Consider the following 25349-nt stretch of genomic DNA (forward strand, 5'->3'; position numbering starts at 1 on the left):
GTACTCTCCATAGCCCAGCCCCTCATCCTGATATCGCTATAGCCCAGCCCCCTTAATTACGGATACTTTCCATAGCCCAGCCACCCCATCTTGCATAACTCTCTATAGCCAGCTCCCCTGTAATACTGATACTCTTCCATAACCCATCGCCCAATTCTGATACTATCTACAGCGAGCTACCTATCCCGATGACTCTCTATTAGCCCCAGCTCCCATCCCGAACTCTCTATAGCCCAGCTTCCCATCCCGATACCTCTATAGCCTAGCCCCCCTTTTATACGGATACTGTTATCAGCAAGCCAACTCTTTTATTCGGAATACTCTGTGTTATCCCAGTTGTACTGTACAAAAAGTTCAGCTAGTGGAGGGAATAACTGGTACAAACTCAATTAAGGGCTCGGCCAGGAAGAAGCTCTGCTGTCATCATCGTAGTTTGGTTGACGAGGCATACATCCTTGATCCCAGAGGAATCCCCCACTCACCCTGCAGTATTTGCAATGCCTGGAGAGTGGTGACAACCCAATTTATTCCCATGTAGTGTGTTTATCCTGCCTGCTCTGCACTGAATCTCTTTCTATAGCGGCTCATTACTCATTGGACTGGTAATACTCTGTGGACCAGGGGTTCCCTCTAGTGGCCACAGTGGCACAGAATCTGCAGGCAGACGTGTGTAAGAAGCACTGTGGCACACGCAGGGTTACTGCAGTTACACACTCAACTTCATTTAGTGAATTCAGACCTACAGTGAATGGCTATTGGATTTAAACTGGGTTTAAAGGGAAAGAACACCTTACAATAAGCGTTTACTATGACTTGCAGCTGGTCTTTATTTTCACAGTTTTAATTATTGGTTTTTTTTTTTGCTACTGTAGCTCTTCATCTTGGAATTTTAGATGGTTGCTTATCAGGGCAACCCTAGCAACCAGAATTTAAGATGCATATAAGACAATATAACCCTAAGGAGAAGCAATTGAACTATTCATATAACCTAATCTCACAATAAACAGGGCTCCTGGTAGGAACACAAGGTGAGGGATTGGCTGGAGGAGCACTTACAGAACTGAGCGCCACTTACCTGAGCAGCCTCCCAGCCCCACTGCCGGTATTTTGGGTCGTGGGTAAAGCGCCACATGTACCAATAAGTGTCAATGACCTCTGGTCTCAGGATGTAATACTTCTCATTCTGTCTCATGGCTACTGCCTCTGCACCACCATCGAACTTAAAGGCCTCTGGGCCCAACTTTAGCACTATGAGGGCCACGGAAAGAGAATAGACAACAAGGCAAGGTGGGGGGGGGGGGGGAGAAATAAAGAGAGAAATAGAAGACAATTAATCTAATTTATACAAATAGAACACTAGTGTATAATTTAAGCAGCAAGCCAATTGGAATACTTATAATGGGTAGTTACACTGATGGAAAGCCATTAATTCGCCCATTGCGTCTCTCTCACATACCCGTCCTGTCATAAGACTCGTGGCATGTATGGGCAATCTCAGCCCCCAGCTGAAGGTAGTGGCCAGCCTTGTCCCCAGGGGAGCCGTCAGCACCCAGCGCCAGCAAAGCAAGTCAGGTGACCCATCTTCCTTTCCAGGTGCCCGTTCTTCACTCGCCGATAAAGGTCAGACCCCCACTGGACTCAGGTGTCTCTCTATGGCCTGTGCCAGGACAAAAGGTTCAATAAAGCAGATAGAAAGAAGGACAAACAAGAAGCTGATCCTGGCTGCCTACTGTAAGGCTACTCTCAATCATGAAGTTGGTCTGAGAAGGTTCAGACAAATCTGCTGGGGAAGTGCCCAGTCAGGACACACTGAAAAATGAATGATGGATTAACCCTTCCAGGTTACACTAAAGAATCTGCCTCGGATATGGGGAGGTGCCATATTGTTTAATGGTAACTTCCAGGCAGGCAGAGAACCCACTTGATTTTTAAAGGGTACACGTCACCCAAAAAAATGCTTCCAAATCCTATTTTATCATGTTAGTCGTGCATGAATGAACTTTAGTTTACACTGTAAAAAATATTTGAATTTGTTTTCTTCCATCTGGGAATTCATAATTATAGCAAGCAGGCAGGAGCCATTTTGTGCACACTGTTATTAAGACAAGCTTGCATCATCTCAGAATCTTGTTTGTGCATCAGAATGGGGGACCTGATATCCATCCCAATGCCCTGGCTACACTTATGGGGGGAATGTGGGGAGAGCAGTGACATCTAGGAAGTGCTGAATCGAAAGTGAAAGTAATTGCCTAAAGCATAGAGAAGGGGCAGGCAATATTTGATTGACAGCTGAGATTTTTAAATACGTTTATAACAGCTATGAATGCTTTAATAAAAAAAAAATTTGGATTTCATGTTTAAATGTTCATTTGAAAAGGACTTTTATTATACAGCTTTTTAGGTCTGGGCGACAGGTCCACTTTAACAAGTAGCTACAGCCCTAAACTGCAGACACCCATGGATGACAGTTAAGTTTTCCCCTAAAGATGGGCACAGACTGGCATACTCACATCAATGGCGCTGTCGTACATATGCCGAGCCTCTAGGTCGTTGCAATCTGATACCAGCCATGCCCTTCAGCAGGTATTCATAGAAACTGTCTCCCAAGCCTCCCACCGACGTATGGTCCTGTAGTGCAAAGAGGGGGTTATAGCTCACACCAGCACCAAGTTATACCACCCCCCATATAAAGGCACAAACTGGCAAGATTGGCATGGAGATGTCACAGAAGGGGAAGTTGTTGGTGTATGTCACCAATGGGAGATGGCAAGTCTGGACTGAGATTCAAAATAAACCCTGGCATTTCAGGTACATGGTGGCCCAACCAGCCCAATATATAGTGACTGTCTATGGCAACTTACAGCAGCCCCTCTGGCATTTGCCAGAACTCACAGATTGCCAGTCCAGGCCTGGGGATGGGCCCTAGTTTCAGTTAAACCCACCACCCGCCTGAACCCCCATCAGAGCCTAGAAGCTGGCCACCCATGGAATTCTCACTGTGAGACATAGAGAAGAGTAACGTAGTGTTGGCCACTAGATGTGCTTCCCTGGCACACAATTCATGCTGCAGCCGGATCAGAAGAGTCGTGTGCTGAACACAGGCTTAAACACATGGGCTTATGGCACAATGGTAAAATCAGATGTGGGCACTAGTTGGGATGTCAGAATTAAGTTCACCCTACCCTTTTGGCGACATGACTCCCAGAACCACCGGTAGCACCTCTCTACACCGAAGAGACGTACAAGAGATATGAGCACTTACGCTGCCCCCAGCGCCCCGTCCTAGGATTCAAGTAGTTGGGGAAAAGTCCATTGGGTCGATCCATTTTCTGCAGGAGCTTTCGAATGTGCATAACCTAAAAGAACATGTGTGCTCTTACACAGGACTGATTAACCCTATGTGTGCTCTTATACAGCCATATGGACTGATTAACCCCATGTCTTCCTATACAGGATCATTCTCCCTGTCCATATGGACTAATTAACCGTGTGCTTATACAGCCGTAAGACTGATTAACCCCACAAGTTCCTATATAGGCTCACTCTCTGTCCATATGGACGGATTAACCCAATGTGTGCTTATACAGGCTCCCTCTCCATATGGACCCTAAGTGTGCTCTTATACAGGCATATGGGCTGATGAACCCTATGTGTTCCTATACAGGCTCACTATCCCTGTGCATGTGGACTGATTAACCCCAAATGTTCCTATATAGGCTCACTTACCTTGTCATAATAAACGGGGTTCCCTGTCAAGTAGGTAAGATGCACAAACTCCAGGTGTAGGGTGCCAAACTCTGCCAGGATACTACTCCCTGCCGATGCCCAGCCCCAGTTCCTGCCAACACCACTGTAGTAATACAAAAAAAAGATCCACTACCGAGTGTTCGCTCTCTACCCTCATATGGTACTGACAGTATGGCAACCTCCCACCCAGTAGGTATAAATACAAATATACAGAGAAGGAATATAGATTTCCATAGAGACAGAGTGCGGGGAAACCCACAGCCATGTAAATATAGAATGATTTCAGATCTGGCTGCAGACTACAGTGCTAAACAAAACTGCGCTGCTGATATTAACGGTCTCTATAGCAGGAGGAAGGGGGCTGACAGACAAGGTCAGGAGACAGGATTTAATAAAGAACTTTACGTTTTGAGGTTCACCATAGCCCACGGGATTCCAGTTGGGGTGTTGAACGCAGGGAGAAGCTTCTCTGCCAGCAGAACCGCCTTGTTCTTAAATACCTGAAAGAGAAGGAAAGCCCCCATAAATCATCACTACACTGATTTTGGGTAACTATTGTATCATGTATTGCCGTCCAGTCAGACCAGAAGCCGTGCGCTAGGACAGTGGTACTGGGGGGCAGGTAGACTAAGAGGCACATTTATCAAGGGTCAAACTTTCAAATTCATGTGAGTTTTTTTTAACTCACATGAATTTGATTTAACTCTACATTCGAATATTCAATTATTTATTAAAAAAATACGTAAAACGCGGACAAATTTTACTATCCCGAAAACTCAAATGGAATTAAATTAGAATTCGACCAAACTCGATTCGAGTTTTTTCTCTGAAAAAAATCTCGAATGTCAGGAAGGCTGCAAACATCTTCAAATTAGTTACTGGAACTCTCCCATTGACATACAGGAATTCGGGAAGGTTTAAGGTGTCCAATAGTTGAATTTGAATTCTTAAAGGGCCAAACTATTGACAAATCTTGAAAATCAAATTTTAAAATAAAACTCGAATAGAAATTTGGATAATTCCCTAGTTGAATTTGACAGGTTTGACCATAAAAATTAGAATTTTCAAATAGTATGTTATAGAATGGCCAATTCTAAGCACATTGTCAATTGGTCTTCATTATATATTTTCTATAGTTTTAAATTTGCCTTTTTCTTCTGACTTTTTGCAGCTTTCAAATGGGCGTCGCTGACCTCATTTAAAAAGCAAATGCTCTGCAAGGCTACATTCGTATTGTTATTGATACTTTTTATTTCTCATCTTTCTAGTAAGGTCCTCTCCTACTCAAATCAATGAATGGTTGCTAGGGTAATTTGGACCCTAGTTACCAGATTGCTTAAAATGCAAATTGAAGAGCTGCTGAATAAAAAGATAAATAACGCAAAAACCTTAAATAATAAAATATGACAACCAATTGCAAATTGTCTCAGAATATCACTCTCGACATCATACTAAAAGTTAGCTCAAAGGTGAACAACCCCTTTAATAAATCTGCCCCCTAGGAGTGGCAGATATTTATGCAGTAAATAGCATGTGGGTGGTAAGTGCACATATTCTTCCGTATCAGACTGGGAGTAAATAATTCCACAGATAGGAATGTCTCTAAGGGCCCATCTCTGCAGGGGACATTGTAGCACCATTCATTTATATCACCTCATTAGTAACTGGCTGTTCCGATGACCTTTCCCCTTTCTGCATGGAGGTCATGTGACTGCAGGGTCAGGTCAATATAAATCAGCTGCATACATACAATGATGTGACTTGACAAATGTGCCTCCTGGGAATTCTGTTATACAGATAGCTAGAATCTCAGCTGCCATAAAGCAGGGCAGGACTGCTGTATCCAATGGGGATCAGATAGGATCTGTGCAGCCCCTGGGACACAATGCTCTGTTATAACAGATTTATATTAGAAACCACCATCAGTCTTGGTCCTAAGATAATGATATGCAATTCCAATGCTTGATAGGATGTTGAAGAACTGGAGTTGTAGGCAAACATGGGTGACCGAGTCCAAGAAGCAGGGTGCTAGAGAGATGGGGAGTGACTTCACGTGTTATTCTTCTTATCTATGCAAATAGGGCACGTGCCCTGCTTGTTACTTCCCTGACTTCATTTGAAGAGACCCTCGTGAGGCCCAGTCACTATCGCTGCTGCTCATACAAGTGCATTCCTAGAGGAGGGGCCCCTGCCATACAATCTAGTGACACAAATGGACTCTGGGCAGAGAAGACAAACTATTACGGATGATTCATGCTACAGAGCTGCGTCAGTTTATGAAGCTAATCAGAGCAGACAAACTATTACGGATGATTCATGCTACAGAGCTGCGTCAGTTTATGAAGCTAATCAGAGCAAGAGAATATCCCGGACTGTAGGAAACATGCGAGCAATGGCGAAGGGGCCCTGGGGATGTGGGAAATGCATCCGATACGCTGTGTCTGCTGCTGCTAATGGGGCTAATTTAGTAGGTATAGAAGTGCCACCTGTAGTACACAGAACTGCTGGTTCTAACTACACACCATAACACTGCCCCTGGGGTGTTACTATCTACTCCCCGAGGCTTCTTACTTTCCATACCTCATGGGGTGAGGTACCAGGGCCATACTAGTGCAGGGCAGACAGATACCTACCTGGGCAGCGTTGGCATTTCTGAGGACATTGAACAAGGCAATTATACTTTGTGGCACCCAGTCCTTATAATACTCCCTGCTACTCCTGGACACCCCTGATGTTACTGACTGTACATAGTCATGCTGAAGCACCACCCACCCTACGTGACTCCCTTTGCCCAGGAGGATTGTGGGACCGGCCCTTGAGATCACTCCTAATTACCATATCCAACACACAGAGCGAGTAGCAAATACTGAGGGGAATGCTTAATGGTGCAATTGCTGCGGCCAATCCTGCATTCTCTGCAGGACTGGTGCAGGGGACGAGACACCATCAATCACTGAGACCAGAGGCAAAGAGCATTTGCAGCAGGAAATGCTGGGAAAATCAGGGACTTCAAGGGAACACATGGCTGCAGGTAGGAGATCAGCAGAGTTTGTAGCTATAGGTGCCAGTGCACTATTAACCCCTTGAGTCAGTCGTCTCCCTGGCCAAAGCATGGAAACACACAGATTGATCCCAGCACAGTTGTCTTCCTGGCTAAAGCATGGCAGGACACAGCCCTCCCATAGCTTCAAATATTATCCCCTCATGTTCCACATCTACCTGACCATGTGACCGGGATGCAGAGGAGATGGACTATTGCTAGAGACTTTTATGGAGGTCTATTCTGCCTTGCCTCGTGGCAGCAGCTCTGTGTATGTACTTACCTCTTGCCCAGACAGGTAGAATGCTGCCAGCAAGCCGCCGATGAACCGGATGTTCACCTTAAAAACACAGACACCTCGGCATTCTGGGAAACAGACAAGAATTATAAGGGTGGGTTCAGTGCAAACACAGGTTTAAAGGGGACAGGCATGATTTTCTAATGTGGGAAAGGAGAACCTTGACCTGGCCTAAAACAACTTCAGAGAATCAGATGGGCAGAGACAGACACAGAATCATTATTTTGAGAGCAATTTATCTTACCACACTGAAATCCAGATTACTTGCACCCATTCCTGTCCATCTCTGAACTCATCCACGAGCCCCATAATGTACAGAGTGTCCACGGCATCCACGATTGTGGCTCCCATATGTTAATGGCATATCGGGGAAAGATCCGCTCGTTTGGCGATGTTTCCAAACAAGCGGATCTTTGCATCTATGGCCACCTTTAAGTGCAGGACTAGACAAAGCGATTGGAGCAGACACATCGCAATGTGACTAAACGCATGCGATGTGTCGGATGTTTTAATGAAAATGGAAGTGAAGGAGAAATTGCAGGTAACAACTACATTGATCCGACTGTCGGATGAAAAATGCAGCCCATGCGTTTAGTCTCATTGCGACGTGTCTGCTCCAATCGCTTAGTCTAGGCCTGCCCGAATACATGAATTTCCAGGAGATTCCTTTTCTCTCCGTGGGGCGAGGTTTCACTGCCTGTATCAGTACTGCCCCTGCAACCCCCAGGCATTGTCCTGCTGAACCTGTGCACCCATTTACCTGTGCCCTGGGTACCCCTGGAACTATAGCAGGGTGACTGTTACCCCAATGTTTCTATATATCTGTAACCTTGTTATGAGCCAAGGGGGGCCCAGCATGAAGGCCACTTAGTACTGACAAGTAAGCAGTCACCCCAAACATCACCCTCTTATTCAGTCCTTAAATAAAGAGAATAAACTGCACTGTTGTAAACAGCATCATATCTTATACAAGGGAAAGGCAGGAATCCTCACATTGCCCTGAGCAACTTCATAGTATCTGTCACTGGGACAGAATGCTAGAATCTCAGCTGCCATAAAGCAGGGCAGGACTGCTGCTTCCAATGGTGATCAGACAGGATCTGTACAGCCACTGGGACAGAATGCTCTGTTATACAGATAGCTAGAATCTCAGCTGCCATAAAGCATGTCGGGATTGACAGGGAGAGGCCATGTCGGAAACACCGGGGCGGGTTCCCCTATAGTACGCCGAGAGCACAGACAGTTATGGCATCACACACAAACCGCTTTAGTCTCAGCACAGACTGCGTAATCGGAAATTATTATTTCTGCACAGACAGGTTGAGTGGAACAGCCATCCGGAAGCTTCTGGAAACAATTTAGCCATTTCTTCCATGGACAGAGATTCCGGCCCAGGGTTAAAATAATACAGAGAGGAGCCGGGGAATAAGGGGAAGCTGTAGGGATTCATCGGAGCAGACAAGAGAGACTTTAGTACAGTAACCGAGCACTGCAATGATATCCAAGGGCTCCCCCAAGATAGATAAAAGCAGAGGAAAACAAAAACATCAGGCAGTAATGTCACTGGGGCCCCTGCAGAAGGGAGTACAGGAGAAGCAGGTGCTGCCGAGGAGCCTGTAGGAGAGAGTCACCCGAGCGCTACAAGCAGCAGTTAGTCACCTTCACTGCCACTTATCTGATTCCTGAGTCCCACTGTTAATTACTAGAGCCACAGCAAACAACCCGGCTACTTCTCTTTTCATATCAGTTGGGTTGAGGGATGAGCCCAGCGCCATGTGCTGTACATGCAGAGACATGCCCACAACCAATCAGGAGAGGGGATGCAGGGAGTAACAGCTAATCTACCATAGAAGTACTACCAAGGAACGGAGAATTATTGAATAGTTTTGCCCCTCATTAGATGCCAGGTTCTGTGCCACCTTCGGGAGATGCAGCAGAGTGTAAGCTTGTGAGCAGGATTCTGGTTTACTTTGTAACCCCCCCTTATAAATGAATGTAAAGTGCAGCCTAACTTGCTGGCAATATATAAACGAGGAGTGGCGACTGGAACAGACCCTGGTACCATGGTAGGTGGGCAGCTTGTGTGGTTCTAGTTGGTTTGGCACATACCACATGGGTTCATGTCCAGAGTCTAAAGGTGACCATAGACTTAGAGATCAGTTTGTTTGGCAATGTCTCCAAACGAGTGGATAGCTCCCCGATATGCCCACATTGAAGTGGCCAATATCCGGCTGATCCGATCATGGGCCCAACAATCGGATCAATAGAGGCCAAACGGGCGGTCGGATTGCGGGACCGCGTCAACGTAAAGATGCGGCCGCGATTAGACGGGATTTTGTAACCTGCCCGATCGGCATCTGCCAGAATTCCGGTGAGCTCTACCACAGGGGCCGATAAGCTATCGACTTGGTCTGTCGGCAGCTTTTAATCGGCCTGTGTTTGGGGGCCTTAAGGCTAATGCCACAAGGGCTGTATATACACGGGAGGTACCCATGTGCCTTTAGCCTAAAGGGATGGGGTCGCTACTCATGCATGGGTGCTCTCACCAGGCTGCACCTTATATACAAACCAAGGCCATTCACTAGCTAGAGGCAACAAAAATAAAATCTCAGAAACCCAACTCCATTAGGGGGGCAATAGAATTGCAGCCTACTAAGTGCTGCTTAAAGGCAAAGTAAATCCTGTTCTACCCTCCAAAATGCCAAGCAGAGTTAAGAGGCATCACTTCTCCTTTAAGGACTGTTCCCACCTATAAATCTTAAGAGCAATTCCACTGTGGGGGGGGGGGGGGGACAGATAGTGCCCCCTATAACAAGTCCCTGTATGAAGCAGTTTGATGAGGGGCCTTCCTGCAATTATGCCGGCGTCTGAACCGCAACTTCCAGATAAGCCTCCTCAGTGAGGCACCGTCAGCAAGTCATAATACCCGCCATTCCATACAGGCTTGTGATGTCAAACACAGAACCCGATCCCCCAGCTCATTCCTATGCACTGGAGTCAGCAGGGTCCCAAGAGGGTCGGTACTGGGCGTAGGAACCATCACAATCCTGTATTGTGACACCGGCAGCCCTCAAACCTTCTGCCTTTTCCCTAAAGAATATATTTAGCAGCAACGTAACCCAATCTCCCCGCAACAAAGCCAAGTGTGTGCTCTGAACGTTGGGGCCCGGGGCCAGAATTTAACCCCATGTGCAGAGAAAGTGTTGCTGCGTCTGGGGACAAGTGGCTCGCACCAAATGCAGCAACCAATGGGATAGAACCATTCCACAGTTGCATAATTATATATATATGGTCAGCAGGGGGGCGGCAGTACAAAACTCTGGGGACCCCCATTATATGTGGGAGTCATCCTATGAAACCAGAATGATTCCTGAAAGAATATCGCACAGGACCACGGGGAGCACTGGGCTAAGATGGCACAAGCTGTACCTTCACACTGTGTCTTAACCCTTTAATAAAGCCCATCCCATACTAACATGTAAAGATTGCAAGCTCCCGGGACAAAAGCAGGAGGCACAGAGCAGCTAGGATGCCCGTCTGCTGTTCTACCCATACGAGAGGGAACACGCTGTACCTGCATGGGTGGGGGGTGCGGGGTTCCGGCTATATTTAGGGCCAGTGACACCCTGCAAGGCAGAGCTAATAAGGGAAGAAGAGGAGGGTTGGAGCAGATATACAGCCTCACTGGCCAGAAGACTATCAGACCCAACAGCAGGGCTAGCGTGGGCAGAATCATCATGGGTAAAGTTGGCACCCACTGTAAGGCCCTACAACCCCCCCCAGCAGCCTCCCCACGTTATTTAGGAAACAGATTGGACACTGGGCAGCCACTGCCAGACCCTCCACAGGGGGCGGCACATCCCAATAAAATGTATTTATAACCCGCCAGATACTGCCAATAGGAGAGAAGAAGTCTGCCTGGCACACCAACCGGATCTCCGCGCAGAGCAGAAGCTCATGGGATGTGGGCTCTTGAAACGATGTAGCTCACAATTAGGAGGGAACAGCACTCACCCAGCAGCCCCTTCCTGCCATGGACTGAACAAGTGTCATTTTTCTCTGCCACCAACCCAGTTACAGGGAAACAAAACGGATACTGTAGTTAGTTATCTAGAAAGGGGCACCCACAGGGTTAAGTCACATTTGTCACTAACCAGTTAATACTGAGCTCAGAACCAGAGTCCACTAACACTCTTCCACTATAGACTCTCCTGCCTGGCACAGCACCACCAGCCATAACTACGTACAACATGCACTGGCACAGCAGCTGTAAGGCACCACCAGCCATACCCAGTCTAATAACTATAGCCAGTCCAACATGGCTGGTGCCCGGCAAGCTCACAGTGCTGTGGCATGTGCCGCCATATAAATGTCTCGGCTCCTTATAGAAAAGGCTCAGGGCACAATAGGAAAAGGTTGAGAAGAAGAGCCTTTGCGGGCAGTTTGCCAGTTACAACCATGGCCAGTGGGGTGGTACCAATGCCAGGCAGCAGTTTACAGGATGCCCAGCCACATCGGCTACAGACGTGAATACATTTTGGAGATTTTTAAATGGGCCACAAATGCCATTTATAAAATTACCTGAGTGTCTGTGGCAGGACAGTTATTAGGGGAGTTGGCCCAGCCATATGTCGGCACAATGTGACCCAGTGCCAGACGTGATCTCACGGAGCAAAGAAAGCGACTCATGCCGCCTCTTCCTCCCACACAGCAGCCACATTAACCACTTTCAAGACCATGGGGGCAGGGAGAAGTGCAAGCTCTTTGGGGCAGATCACAAGAACGCAATTCACATGCACAGACCAGGCAGCCAATCTCCTGTCAAATACTTTACTCATGATCAAGTGGACGGTACAATCAACTCCCAGCACCCCAGTTACAACTCCTGGAACACCAGCAGAATGCCAAGAAGTAGCGCCAAGTTCTAGCAGCCACCCAGGACCCTCACAGAGCCAATAAGGACCCAGCCCTGGGACATATAGACGCTGGCATTCCTAGAACAGAGAGGCCCCCCCCCCCAACTATACAGCGACTAAGCCCACTCACAATCTGCCCCTCCAGGGGATAAAGCACAAGGCTCTGCCCCAGGTAAGTTGCAGTCTTTACAGAGCACTATACAATAAGTGCCCACCCCCAATAAACTCATGTGCCACCCAACAACTGCACCCCATATGCCAGCAACCCCCCCAACTCACTCCCATAGTGCCAAGCAAGCCCACCACCCCCAGCTTTACTTCCCAGCATACACTGGCCCTAAATCAGCTGCCGACCTACAACTCCCAGCAGCCTCACTCCCAAACACCCCCACAGCAGAGTGACAACTCCCAGCAGCCTCACTCCCAAATCCCCCCCACAGCAGAGCGACAACTCCCAGCAGCCTCACTCCCTAACCCCCCCAGCTTGAGCTACAACTCCCAGCAGCCTCACTCCCAAACCCCACCAGCTTGAGCTACAACTCCCAGCAGCCTCACTCCCAAACCCCACCAGCTTGAGCTACAACTCCCAGCAGCCTCACTCCCAAACCCCACCAGCTTGAGCTACAACTCCCAGCAGCCTCACTCCCAAACCCCACCAGCTTGAGCTACAACTCCCAGCAGCCTCACTTCCAAACCCCACCAGCTTGAGCTACAACTCCCAGCAGCCTCACTCCCAAACCCCACCAGCTTGAGCTACAACTCCCAGCAGTCTCACTCCCAAACCCCCCCCAGCTTGAGCTACAACTCCCAGCAGTCTCACTCCCAAACCCCCCCCAGCTTGAGCTACAACTCCCAGCAGTCTCACTCCCAAACCCCCCCCCAGCTTGAGCTACAACTCCCAGCAGTCTCACTCCCAAACCCCCCCCCAGCTTGAGCTACAACTCCCAGCAGTCTCACTCCCAAACCCCCCCCAGCTTGAGCTACAACTCCCAGCAGCCTCACTCCCAAATCCCCCCACAACTGAGCAACAACTCCCCGCAGCCTCACTCCTGATTCGCCCCTTTACAACTCCCTGGATTCCTCTCCCAGCGGACCGTAAAGCAAACACTGTACGTGTGAGTAGCGCAGCAACCTGAGCCCCCACAAGCCGCGGAGAGAGAAGGAGGGTTTCACTTCCACTCGGGGACAAGTCGCACTCACCTGGGTAGCGGGTCAGAGTAAGCGGCGTTTGGACTGACAGATAGAGCTCTGCTTCCTTCTGCTGTAAATTATCTTTCAGCTAACTGACTGCCAGCCGGCCCGGTTAGCGCCTTATATAATCGCGAGTGAACTTGACTTGTACAGATCCTTCCGCCTCTCGTTTTCTATTTTTTTTTTCACCATTTTGTCAAATTGTCCCACCGCCTCTGTGTATCTGACAGCCCGGGAGGGGTGTCCTTCTAATAACCGAGCTGTTCCCGTCACTGCCCACCTGAAGCAAGATAATTGTAAAGATAAAGTTTCCTCGCAGGCTTTAACTGCGCTATTGAAACATCTAGCGGTATCCCTCCGCCACTTCTACTTTTGATTGGCCCTAGGCATGAATGGTTGCTAAGAGACAGATAAATAATGGGAGGAGTCTCGCGTATCAAGCCCAGGAACCTTCTGAGTTTTTCTACCTACTTCTTTTATCCGTGTGCAGGGCAGCCATCAGGGGGGACAGGGGGGGGGGGAGTTGTAGGGGGGTCCGAGGGTAAGTGGGGCCCTGCCACTCCACACTTACTTGATTAGCCCGGCCCCCCATCTTTCTGAGAGCTGCTGACAGCGGCGTAACTACAGCTAACCGGGCCCCCCTGCAAAAAATCTTCAGGGGCCCCGGCTTAGCTGCACGCACGTACACCTGCATACACGCATCCGCTGACCTTCAGCGCTCGCACATCTCCTGTCCCGTCGGAGAGCCTCAGATCCGCCCCGCCGCTCCGCCGCTAAATTACTTCTCGCAAGCGGCAATCTTGGTCGCCGCACACAGTGTTTCAGTTCAGCAGACCCCTTGGTCCGGGCCCCTCTGTCCCCCGGGCCCCCCCGCAACCGCGGGGTCTGCTGTATTATAGTTACGCCACTGGCTGCTGACTTCTAGAAGACATGGACTTTTAAGTGGCCCTGGCCACCAATTTTCTTATAATGTTGGGGGGGGCCCTGGCCACCAATTTTTTTTTCTCATGTGGGGTCCTAGCCACCAATATTTTTTAATGGGGGGCCCTGGCCACAAATGTTTTTTTATGGGGGCCCTGACCAGCAATATCTTATATTTTTTGTTTTATTACTGTGTGGTGGGGAGGGTGGATCTGTAGGTGGGGCTTGCGGTTGGCGCAGCCCAGGGGGCCCAGGAAATTTTGTCGTATGGGGCCCTGCGATTTCTGATGGCGGTCCTGCTGAGTAGTAAGACCATGTTGTACTTACCCTTAACTCAGGAGCTCTAATGAGAAAGCAGGGAACTTTTAAGCCCCAGCCAATTAATATATGTTTTAATATATGTTTTAAAGGCTAAATGGCAGCTAAAGCCAATATTTAACTACAATCTGTACACAAAACACAGAAAGAAATCGCCATTAATAATTTTATTTCTTGTTGATGCTGATGATTTATATCAGACTTGCCCTGATACACGGCTGCACATGTGACCGTATAGTGCACATGCCACTGTGACAGTTGGTCGTATACAGTTAGTGACAGTTGGTCACAGCTCAGTCTTGTACAGTTAGTGACAGTTGGTCTCAGTACATGGTTTGACTCAGACCAGCGTGCATCTCACTGAGTCTCACTTGCGTTTTTTTTTTCTTGTGGTAAGTGAATTCCCCAATTATGGGAGATAAATTGCCTCCAGCGATGGAGAAGAGTACTCCTCCAATAAGGAGTGAGGAAAAGCAACAACTTTTTGCTGCTACTAAGGCAGAGATGGAAAAGGAGAAAGGGGATACCATCACGGCCAAGAGAACGATGGACATCAGCGCTGAAAAGGAAAGTGGGAGAAAAAGGAAGAAAAAGGTTAAACATCAGTGCAGTGACAACATCATGGAGGAGGATTATACGGAAAAAGAAAAGAAGGAAAGAAAAAGACCACGAAATGATGAGGACCCCATCAAAACAGAGGGTAATTAAAAACAAGTCATTTTAAATGAAGCTGGGATGCTGCTATTATGTATTTATGGGTAAACAGCACCGTTTGTAATGTGGATTTTAATGAAAGCCTGGGGGGGCTAAACCTATTTAAAGAAAATTTATAGATCGGCCTAATTTGTCTGTCTGTCTATCAATCTAGCTAGATGTCTTTCAATCTTTGGACCTACAAGTTTCTCTGGTCAATATGTATGTCAGTTTGTATCTATAGCTGCCTGTCTGCAGTGTTTCCAACTGACTTCTGTGTGTATTAAAACTTACTTACAGGGATACTGAACCATCTCAACAGATTGTTTTGGTTGCTGTATGGCTTTTTTTCTAGTCAAAAGACTTCAAACCATGAAATAATATATTGAACATTTCCCATTTCTAATTACAGAAAGATCCATTATCTGGAAAACCCCAGGTCCTGAGCATTCTGTATAACAGGTCCCATATTTGTAAAAGCATAGTTTCACTGCCCTCCCTTTCACTGCTCTTTCTTACCAAAAAAAGGGAAAGTTGTGCCTGGGGGGCTAAACCTATTTAAAGAAAATTTATAGATCGGCCTAATTTGTCTGTCTGTCTATCAATCTAGCTAGATGTCTTTCAATCTTTGCTCCTACAAGTTTCTCTGGTCAATATGTATGTCAGTTTGTATCTATAGCTGCCTGTCTGCAGTTTTTCCAACTGACTTCTGTGTGTATTAAAACTTACTAAAAGGGATACTTAACCATCTCAACAGATTGTTTTGGTTGCTGTGTGGCTTTTTTCTAGTCAAAAGACTTCAAACCATAAAATAATATATTGAACATTTCCCATTTCTAATTACAGAAAGATCCATTATCTGGAAAACCCCAGGTCCTGAGCATTCTGTGTAACAGGTCCCATATCTGTAAAAGCATAGTTTCACTGCCCTCCCTTTCATTGCTCTTTCTTACCAAAAAAAGGGAAAGTTGTGCTCACCACTAATTTTTAATCCATTAAGCGGGGGTGCAATGAGGCTGTGACCACAAAATACATATAGACAAATACAAGAGGTCCTCTGGACTCAAGCCATTATCAATATATTTAAGACATGGAGACATTTTGTGCATTCAGCTACTAAAAAATGCCTTACCCTTTAAACAAAACAGGGATTGTTTGTCCATATATTGTAAAATATTTAAGATGGCCAACTACTCCAACAATGACTTTTTATTGTGTTATTACAGAGAAAAAGGAAATCATTTTTAAAATTTAGAATTATTTGATTTAAATGGAGTCTATAAGGGATAGCTTTCCCATAATTTAGAGCTTTCTGGATAATGGGTTTCTAAATAATGGATTCCATGCCTGTATTATGTACCCTGTACAGGCATGGGACCTGTTATCCAGAATGGGACCTGAGAGGTTCCAGATAAATCTTTTCTTCTTATCTTTCTGGATAATGGGTTTCCGGATAACGGATTACTAACATTTTTATAGATATTAGAAGTGACTTTGGAGTTAGTGGAGGTTAGCACTTGGCCTGCAGCTCCATTCTTTTATATGTTCACAGAACTCATTGCGAACATTATCTATTATGCTTACTGATAAATTATATAGTTCTATCAAATTATCTCTCATAAGCGAACCAGTATAGATTTTGTAATATGTACTTTTGTGGAAAGCTTAGCACAATCTCATATTAAATAAATGCCAATATGCACAAGGGAAACATTTTCCCAGTGTTTTCTGTGTTTTCCAATAACTACTTTAATTCTTTTTATATGTCTGCCTTTTTCTCTAGAAGCAGGAAGTGAGCAGAAGAGGCCCCACCAAGAAGAAGAAGAAGTTCCTCTCCATGTTGCAGTCAGCACGTGTAAGATCCACGCATTGCTTGGGATTGGTTCCTTTGGCAAAGTAAGTGATGAACATCTGGGAACTGTTTGTCAGAATCAGTTAGGGCCAATTGTCCCTAACAAGCCTGGAATTATAGGAAAGCCCCAGAAATGTTGGGAGGCAGCAGGTGGCAACTTTATAAAATAATTATTTGTTCCTTGCTGCTGTGACCTGTTCATAAACTTTCATTCCAACGCTCTTGTCAGTGGCTAGATCTCTCATTAATGTTTATCTTCTACAGGTAGGATAAAGTGTAGATGCAAGCCATGTCTCACCATACTGTAACAAGTGTAGTGGCCTAGGCTGAGGTTAATCCACCCCCAGAAATAAACTTCTAATCATATATCTTTTTCTGTTTTTTTTTCAGGTGATGTTGGCATCTCTGCCCAACAAGAGCCAGCAGGTGGCCATAAAGGTCATAAAGAAGTGCTGCCAGGACCAACTTAGTGAAACCCTCACTGAGGCTCACGTGCTGAAGATGGCTGCTGGATGCCCATTCCTTTGTCAAGGATATGGATCCTTCCATACTCAGGTACAAGATAGTGTCAAAACATTAATGGCATTGTATCTATCAAAGGGTGAAGTAGAACTTGCCACAGTTCACCAGAGAGAAATTTCATAGCTCTCACTTTTATGGGAATTAAAGGGGTTCGTTTATTAAACTGTGAACTATGCCTATTAAAATCCCAACCAATTTTGTCACTTTATCTATTTGTCTCTAATCGAATTGATTCACTTCAAATCTGTATCTATCGACTATCTGTCTATATGTCTTTGTATTAATTTGCCTTTCTGTGTAAGTGTCTATATGTTTATCTCTATGATAACATATCTGTATCTATGTAAGCTGAATATATCTCCCAGCCTATCTCTATATCGGTCAGTGCCTATTTAACTGACTATACATGATTTCTCTATCTTTTGTTAGCCTCCTCAAACACAAAATCCATTATTGACTTCTGTCTTGTGCTGTAATGTAGGGGTCTCCTGCTAGTTGCCCTATTTTTTATCATATCATGAGCTCAATAATGGGGTTAGCAATACTTACAGATCCTTCTCCATTACAGTGTCGGACTGGCCCACAGGGATACCAGGAAAACTCCCGGTGGGCCAAGGTGTCAGTGGGACCTCATGCTGCTAAACTTTTGGCCAATTTCATGGCCATTACCTTTTTCTATGAGAACAAAGAGGCTAAATAGATGGAATAATTGATTATAGTATGTAAAGAAAACAGACTAGGAGAATAGAAGTTGATTGAGGAGAGGAAGAATAATAGTACTGAGAGGGGCCCCTGGTCTAAGGTTTTTGGGTGGGCCCTGGTCTTAGGTTTTTGGGTGGGCCCCTGGTGTCCCAGTCCGACACTGCTCCATTATGGGAACCTTGCACCAACAATGTCTGCAGTAGATATATTTACTAAGAATTTCCAAGTTGGAGTTTCTTCAGCCATAACATCAGTGTGTGTATAGTAATGTCAATGCAGCCTCATAATTTGATCATCTTCATCAGGATAATATGACAAGAAAGAACTTGAAAGACAATCGATCAGCTTTCCTCTTACAATAAAAAAAACAAACAATAGTTTTATGCAAAAAGCCATAATCATTCATGTGTGTTGGGGTCATATATGTTTGGGCTTTAGAAGCTTTTTCTTTTCTTTCTCCAACCAGCGTCATGCTGTTATGGTCATGGAGTACATCAGCGGAGGGACCTTGGATCAAAAGATTCTGGATTCAGGACTTCTGAAGATGAACTCAGTAAAGTAAGTGGCTCATTGTGTGATAGGAATAAGACATTAAAAAGGCAGTGAGGGGTGTTACCTAGAGGACCTAGATGTTTATAGTCCATATGAAAGCAAGGAAACGGTCACCATTTTGTTTTTTCCACTTTCATTTTATTACAGCACTTGAGAAATATTACTTGTTTTATGTGTATCTGATGATGTAATCAACAATATATTCCTCTTTTAAAAAGTGCTGTCCAGTAGCCCCACTTCCCTTTGCCATGAATCCTGGATTCTTACTACACTAATGCCTATTTTTTCTGTAGTCATAACTATAAACAAAAATACAGGAGAGTATAATAATGGCATAAAGTGAATGTAGTTGTCTAATATTCTCATATTTGCATGAGACTGGATGCATTTGTATCTTTGTTATTAAAGTAATAGATGGCATGTAACTGTGTGTTAAAAGCTTAATTTAAGAATTTAGGTACAGGGCTAGGCTGTGCCTTGCGGCTGCTGGTGACCTCTAGCCTACATAAAATGATTGGATACCCACATCCACCCACCTACTGCACATATGTGTGTGTGTGTGTGTGCGCACACTTTGTGCCTTTTTTGTTGCACTGTGGTACTTGCCATAGGATAATAAATGAGACCTAATTAAATATAGTAAGCACGGTTCTGATTAAGGAAGAACAATAGACTAGAGTAAATATTATTTATTCATTATAACTTTTAAATAATGGTTGCTGTTTTTTTTTCCCCCAAAGATTCTACGCAGCGGAGATGGTTTGCGCCCTTCAGTATCTCCACTCAAATGGGATTATCCATCGGTATGTTGCAAAAAACTCTCACTATATTTCTGTGTTTATTCTTCATTTCAATTTAAGCTTGTATCACAAATCACACTGTTCATAGCAGAGAAGAGTTAAAAAAAAAAAATCAATATATTTGTTGAATTCAAGGGGCCCTTCACCCAAAACCGTTTTTTTTATTTGCACTGTGAAGCAAAATGGATGTTTAAGCAGCTTTCCAATGCATTAGAAATATATTCAATCATCATCTTACTGCCAGCTGCAAAATAATGACACTGAAACAGAATATCCTAAGAGGTCACAGGAGGTGACCAGTCGGGTAGGATCATACCTAAGGTACGCATACAATAACCAGACTAGGACAGGCATGCAGCTGGACAATTGTTGTAATTTCTTGCATTTATTATTTGTTACATTAAAAACTAATAAAAATTTCGAATATTAAAAAAAAAGAAATATATACAATCATTTTACACTTGTACATGTAATTGCTTTTAAAAGCAATATGTGTCTGAGTTTTTACATTCTCTGCACTCATGGCTCTGTCTCCTGAAACAACACTCCCAGCAGTCACAGGAGCTGCTTTCAGAAGCAGTGGCCCACCTTAAACAACACTTTTTGCATACACTAACTACAAGAACTTACATGTCTGTGGGGCACTTTCATCCCAACTTTCCATCCAAACGACCTCCTTCTGAACACTGAAGTACTGCCATGAGCTCCTGGATCTCTCCCATTGCCTGAAAGCCCTCAGCCCAGCACATGTGCAGTAGTGACAGCCAAAAGTTTGCAGCTGTGCAGGAGAGGGAGCTGGCTTCTGGTGTTGCGAGTTGTTTTGTTTTAGCTTTTTTGCATGTTGCCCTATAATATCAAAACAATGCCTTTAGTATTTTGTAAATAATGACATTTTAAGACATTTTATAGAAAAAAAGTATTTGGTTTCAAGCCCCAATGTTCCTTGTGACTGCGGATTCAGGTGTCTGTGTTACACCTTAAGGTACAATATTAAGGAAAACAGTTGAATCAAACAGCTCCAGGCAGTATTATTAAACTGCAATGTGTTTATTAGCAGTGTAGGCACACTACATGTTTCGGGCAAAGCCCTTTATCAAGTCTTTATTTGATAAATAAACATGTAGTGTGCCTACACTGCTAATAAACACATTGCAGTTTAAAAATCCTGCCTGGAGCTGTGTGATTCAACAGTTTTCCTGAATATTGTACATTTTATACTTGGTCATTGTTTTATTATTTTTCCATTATGAATTTTTTTTTATATGTGCAGCTCCATATTTGTTATCCTTTTATAACTTTGCAATATCACTGACCTGCTTTTCATTTTCATTTTCTCAACCCTAATCTGTACCTTGTAGAGATTTCAAAGCAAATAATGTCCTAATGACCAACAAAGGACATATTAAGATTCTCGACTTTGGAATGGCGGTTGAGGGCATCTTTGGAGAGAAAAAAGCCAGAGGAGTAGTAGGGACATTGCCCTACCTGGCCCCTGAGGTAAGAGACTCGAAGCAAATGCATATTGCACTGAGGTGTTAGGTTTCTGATCAATGAAGCAAATTGAGGGAGAATGATTTGATTGTGCTTATTATCCAACTTCTTAAAAATTGCTAGCCAGGGATAAAGAGTTAGGATGCATATACTGTATCATTCATTGAATCACAAATGTTACCTCTCATTATCTTTCTCTTTTAGATATGGTTTTACCATTGCCATAGCTGCATGATGATATTCAGATTTTGTAGCCTACCCTTAAAGAAGAAAACTGAACAATGGATTAGGCTCATAATTATGCACCTAATGCTTTGGGCTTCTATACAAGGCCCAAACCTCTATCACAGTCCCTTAACAGTAAAGATTTGTGCCTCCATAGAAGCCCCTGCTAGAAATGCTTCTGTCAGTTACCTCTGTTTATAAACAGATAGGTATAGATGTATATAATATAAAACAAGATACAAGACATAGTAGTAATTAAGGCTACTATAATTATTTATAGGGCTGCTGTAACACTGGCCTTGTACACTAAGAAAAATGAATTCCCTTTCATTTGTCCAAAACAAATGATGTGAATAGGTACAACAATGCAAAGTAAGTAAAAAACACTGGGTAATTATAATGCTCTATGTGTTTTTTCTTTTCTAGGTAATCAGAGATGAGGAGTATGATGCAGGAATAGACTGGTGGAGCCTTGGAATCACCATATATAAGATGGCCACCGGATCTCATCCATTCGGCTTGGAAAATGATTTGTCAAACTTCACCAACGACATTCTCTATAAGGAGCCCTACATTCCAGAATGGCTGACCAAACAACTGCAAGATCTCCTGCGAAAGGTGAATATAGGAACTACAAGGGATGTCACTAGCTCTGCTATACAGGCCTGTATTTCTAGCAAGGCCACAAACACCCAGACATAGGGTGGCTCAAATTAAGGGATGGCGTGTCACCCAGCCGCACCTGCAATTTGTTTAAATGTGATCTGTTTAAGATCAAAGAATGCAGTTGCACACGATCCTGGGGGGGGCTGGGGTGGTGGAGGATGCTGGCCTCTGGGGGCCCTGAAGAGAAATTCGGTCCTGTTGCTGTCATATATCTATTTCTGGGTGTGATAACTTTGTACAGATCTAGCTGGCTCTTTGTGATATGAATGGCAGGTGTTTAACTCCAACAATAGATATAAATCACTGATCTCTTTTTCTTATACTTTAGCTACTGACGAAAGATCCTAAGAAGCGACTTGGCCGCAATGGGAACATTCGGAAGCACCCATTTTTCTGTTCCATCGATTGGGTGAACCTAGAAAAGCTGAATGTACCACCCCCTTCCAAACCAAAAACAGTAAGTACATGTCTGCCGTATGACTGAAAAGACACAGATTTGCTCATTACAATTTGCTCATCCACCAGTGCCACTGCCCTACTATTATGCTAAGTATTGGATCTGTTATCCACACTGCACACAAAACTGTTCACTGAATTGTTTTATATAATGAATCAGCTATACATTTTTGCCTAATTCACTTTGTCATGATAAAGCAATACCATGTATATAAAGTTTAGCAGCCCAGCATTCTGTAAATTCAAGGAAAAGAATAACTAGACTGCTCCATTGTTTTTAACTGCTGGCCCCCTGCACAGTGTCGTGTCTGCAACTGCATTAAACCCTCTCCCTGTACTTGCCAACAAAGTGCAGAGATGAACAGCGGATTTGGTGCAGCCACTCAATAGACTTTAAGGCAGTGGGGTTGATTCAGTAGGGACAGTAGGTGCAGGGCAGGTCTTGACTGGGAGTCAAAAAAGGCTCTAGCATTCCAAGTACACAAAGGTACAAACAGCACCCACCAGCCCACTAAATAGTGACTTTCTATGGCATCATACAGCAGCCCATAGATTGTCAGTCTGAGCCTGGAGCAGGGGGATTTTATAGCTAAAATGGATAGTAGTTTAGTTCTGATGTGAGAACTGTAGAGTGTAATTTTTTCCTAATTCTGTGTAACCCTAGAACATTTTTCAAATTTCCTTCTGGAAACTTCTGAAAATAAGTAGCCGGAAGACTAAAAGTACTTTAACAACTTTGTGTCTCTAACTCTTTTATGTTCATTACACTGGAGAGATAAGCCTGTTATTCGGCCATTACCCTCCCAACTCTGGTTTATTCACTGGGGCACTCAAAAGCATCCTCTCAATGACAATCACCGCTAGCATTCTCAACATTCTCTTAGGTTTCAAGTAACTTCTTATCTAGCTGCTCAAATGTCCTTCTAGTATCTCCCAGCTGTAATAGAGAAAAAAAAATCCAGAAACACCAAACATTTCAATTACGGAATAATACAATTACTCAAGGCGGTGCACCTTTAACTAAAACTAGTAAATGGGTAAAAAATCTTCTTTCCATACTATAGATCTGTACAAGCAGATAATATGGACAGGGCTAGGCTAGGCTAGAACTGACCCTTTGAAAAACTCAGTTATCCTGCTCCAATAATAAGAAAAGCAGTATTTATTGATTTTATTGATTGTGATAGACATTTAAAGGACAAGGAAAGTCTAAAATAGAAGGCTAGAAATGCTGTATTTTGTAAACTAAACATAAACATGAACTTACTGCACCACAAAGAATAAGCAAACAAATGATTTATGCTTTCAAAGTTGGCCACAGGGGGGCCACCATCTTGTAACTTTGCCTGACCCTGACCCTGCACATGCTCAGTGTGGTCTGGGCTGCTTAGGGGTCTTCATAAGCAAAGCTGCTTGAATTCTACATGGCAGGTAAGTAAGGCGGGGGCTCCCCCTGCTGTTCATAAGTATGATTGTTTCCCTGCAGAGCATTTAGGGACTGTCTGACAATTCCTATCCACAGCAGTAAATGAAGGGAGAATTTCACTGCATACAGTCAGGTTTCTTATAAAAACGGTACACATTTATTTAAAGTATATTGGAGATAGGTTTCTTTTTCATTAAAGAAAGTAAAAATGGGATTTTATTTTTTTGCCTTTCCTTGTCCTTTAATATTTTGTATTAGAGTAATTACTAGTGGTGTCCAGTTTACGTTACATTTGTTACTGTAATATTAATTTCACTGCAACGTCAGCAGATGTTCAGTATTATGAAGTTATTTTATTGTGACTGAAAAATAAGCGAAATATATTGCTTTACTGCAGGTGCCATCGGTGGATTTCGGCAAGACAATTGAAGAGCCGCTGTCATTGTTGGAGTCTATAAAATACAAGATGTCTTCAGAATGCCTCACGCCGTCATCCGAGTTGGAGCACCCAAGCCATTGTTGGACATCCAGGAATCTCTGCCATTGTCAGGCCCAACCAATGGCCATCAACTCTCCATACCATCCGTTTCCATTTGGTCCTTTTGGCTTCTCCGCCCAGCCTTACACTGCATATTGGCCTCATGTCGGCTTCTACCAACAGCCTTTTCCATCAGTTCCTTATAATCTCCATCCTTTCCTTGGTCCTGTTATTAGACCTCCGCCAGTTTCAGTCTTAGTCCCAGTTTATCATAACCTGCCTCTTGATGTCGTCAACACCCCTTGGCCTTTTCCATCACACCTGCAGTAACCATCGTCCTTTGGCTCTATCATTGGCCCTTAACATCTTGAGTCTCTGGCCTTTGTCACTTTTCCCTAACGCTTATTTTTGACCCTTCGTTGTTAATAACACTTGTTCTTTCCATCTGCCTCTAGCCTTTTCCAATGGCTACTGTCTCAGGCCCATTACATCGGCCTTTTCCATCACTCACTGTTTCTGCAGTGACCCATTCAACCGCCTTTACTTCTAGCCCTTACCACCGGGTACTGTCTCTGGCCCTCACCATCAGCCACAACAGTGGCCCATTCCATTGGCCTTCACCTCTAGCCCTTAACATCGGCTGCTCTCTCTGGCCCTCACCACCGGCCCCAACACTGGCCCATTCCATCGGCCTTTACCTCTAGCCCATAACATCGGCTACTGTCTCTAGCCCACTCCAATGGCCCAAACACTGGCCCATTCCATCGGCCTTCACCTCTAGCCCTTAACTTCGACTGCTGTCTCTGGCCCTCACCACCGGCCCCAACACTGGCCCATTCCATCGGCCTTTATCTCTAGCCCATAACATCGGCTACTGTCTCTAGCCCACTCCACCGGCCCCAACACTTGCCCGTTCCATCGGCCTTCACCTCTAGCCATTAACATCGGCTACTGTCTCTAGCCCACTCCACCGGCCCAAACACTGGCCCATTCCATCGGCCTTCACCTCTAGCCCTTAACATCGGCTGCTGTCTCTGGCCCTCACCACCAGCCCC

General features: G+C 44.8%; 1 protein-coding gene and 1 pseudogene across 2 annotated transcripts; one reads left to right on the forward strand and one right to left on the reverse strand.

Moving 5' to 3' along the window:
• Positions 1–929: 929 nt before the first annotated feature.
• Positions 930–6750, reverse strand: LOC121400382 (annotated as a pseudogene).
• A 36-nt stretch (positions 6751–6786) lies between these two features.
• LOC121400426 (protein kinase C delta type-like) lies at positions 6787–24982 on the forward strand. Of its 2 annotated transcripts, XM_041583523.1 has the most exons (10): positions 10977–12173; positions 14829–15131; positions 16908–17020; positions 17367–17531; positions 18667–18758; positions 19493–19555; positions 20911–21049; positions 21695–21886; positions 22263–22391; positions 24214–24982. In XM_041583523.1, the coding sequence occupies exons 2-10, from the start codon at positions 14843–14845 to the stop codon at positions 24622–24624; spliced, it is 1593 nt and encodes a 530-aa protein (XP_041439457.1). In that variant the 5' UTR covers positions 10977–12173; positions 14829–14842; the 3' UTR covers positions 24625–24982. The 2 variants fall into 2 exon arrangements, with proteins under 2 accessions (XP_041439458.1, XP_041439457.1); XM_041583524.1 differs by lacking the exons at positions 10977–12173; positions 14829–15131 and adding an exon at positions 6787–7179.
• The last annotated feature ends 367 nt before the right edge of the window (positions 24983–25349 follow it).

This window comes from Xenopus laevis, chromosome 2S (assembly GCF_017654675.1).
Source record: "Xenopus laevis strain J_2021 chromosome 2S, Xenopus_laevis_v10.1, whole genome shotgun sequence".
Classification (NCBI taxonomy): domain Eukaryota; kingdom Metazoa; phylum Chordata; class Amphibia; order Anura; family Pipidae; genus Xenopus; species Xenopus laevis.

What these genes read in the sequence shown, in the direction of transcription:
- LOC121400426 (XM_041583523.1), top strand. Translation starts at nt 14,843, where the DNA reads ATGGGAGATAAATTGCCTCCAGCGATGGAGAAGAGTACTCCTCCAATA. An exon ending in GGACCCCATCAAAACAGAGG is followed by an intron (nt 15,132 to 16,907) that starts GTAATTAAAAAC and finishes CTTTTTCTCTAG; the next exon opens with AAGCAGGAAGTGAGCAGAAG. An exon ending in CCCCTTCCAAACCAAAAACA is followed by an intron (nt 22,392 to 24,213) that starts GTAAGTACATGT and finishes GCTTTACTGCAG; the next exon opens with GTGCCATCGGTGGATTTCGG.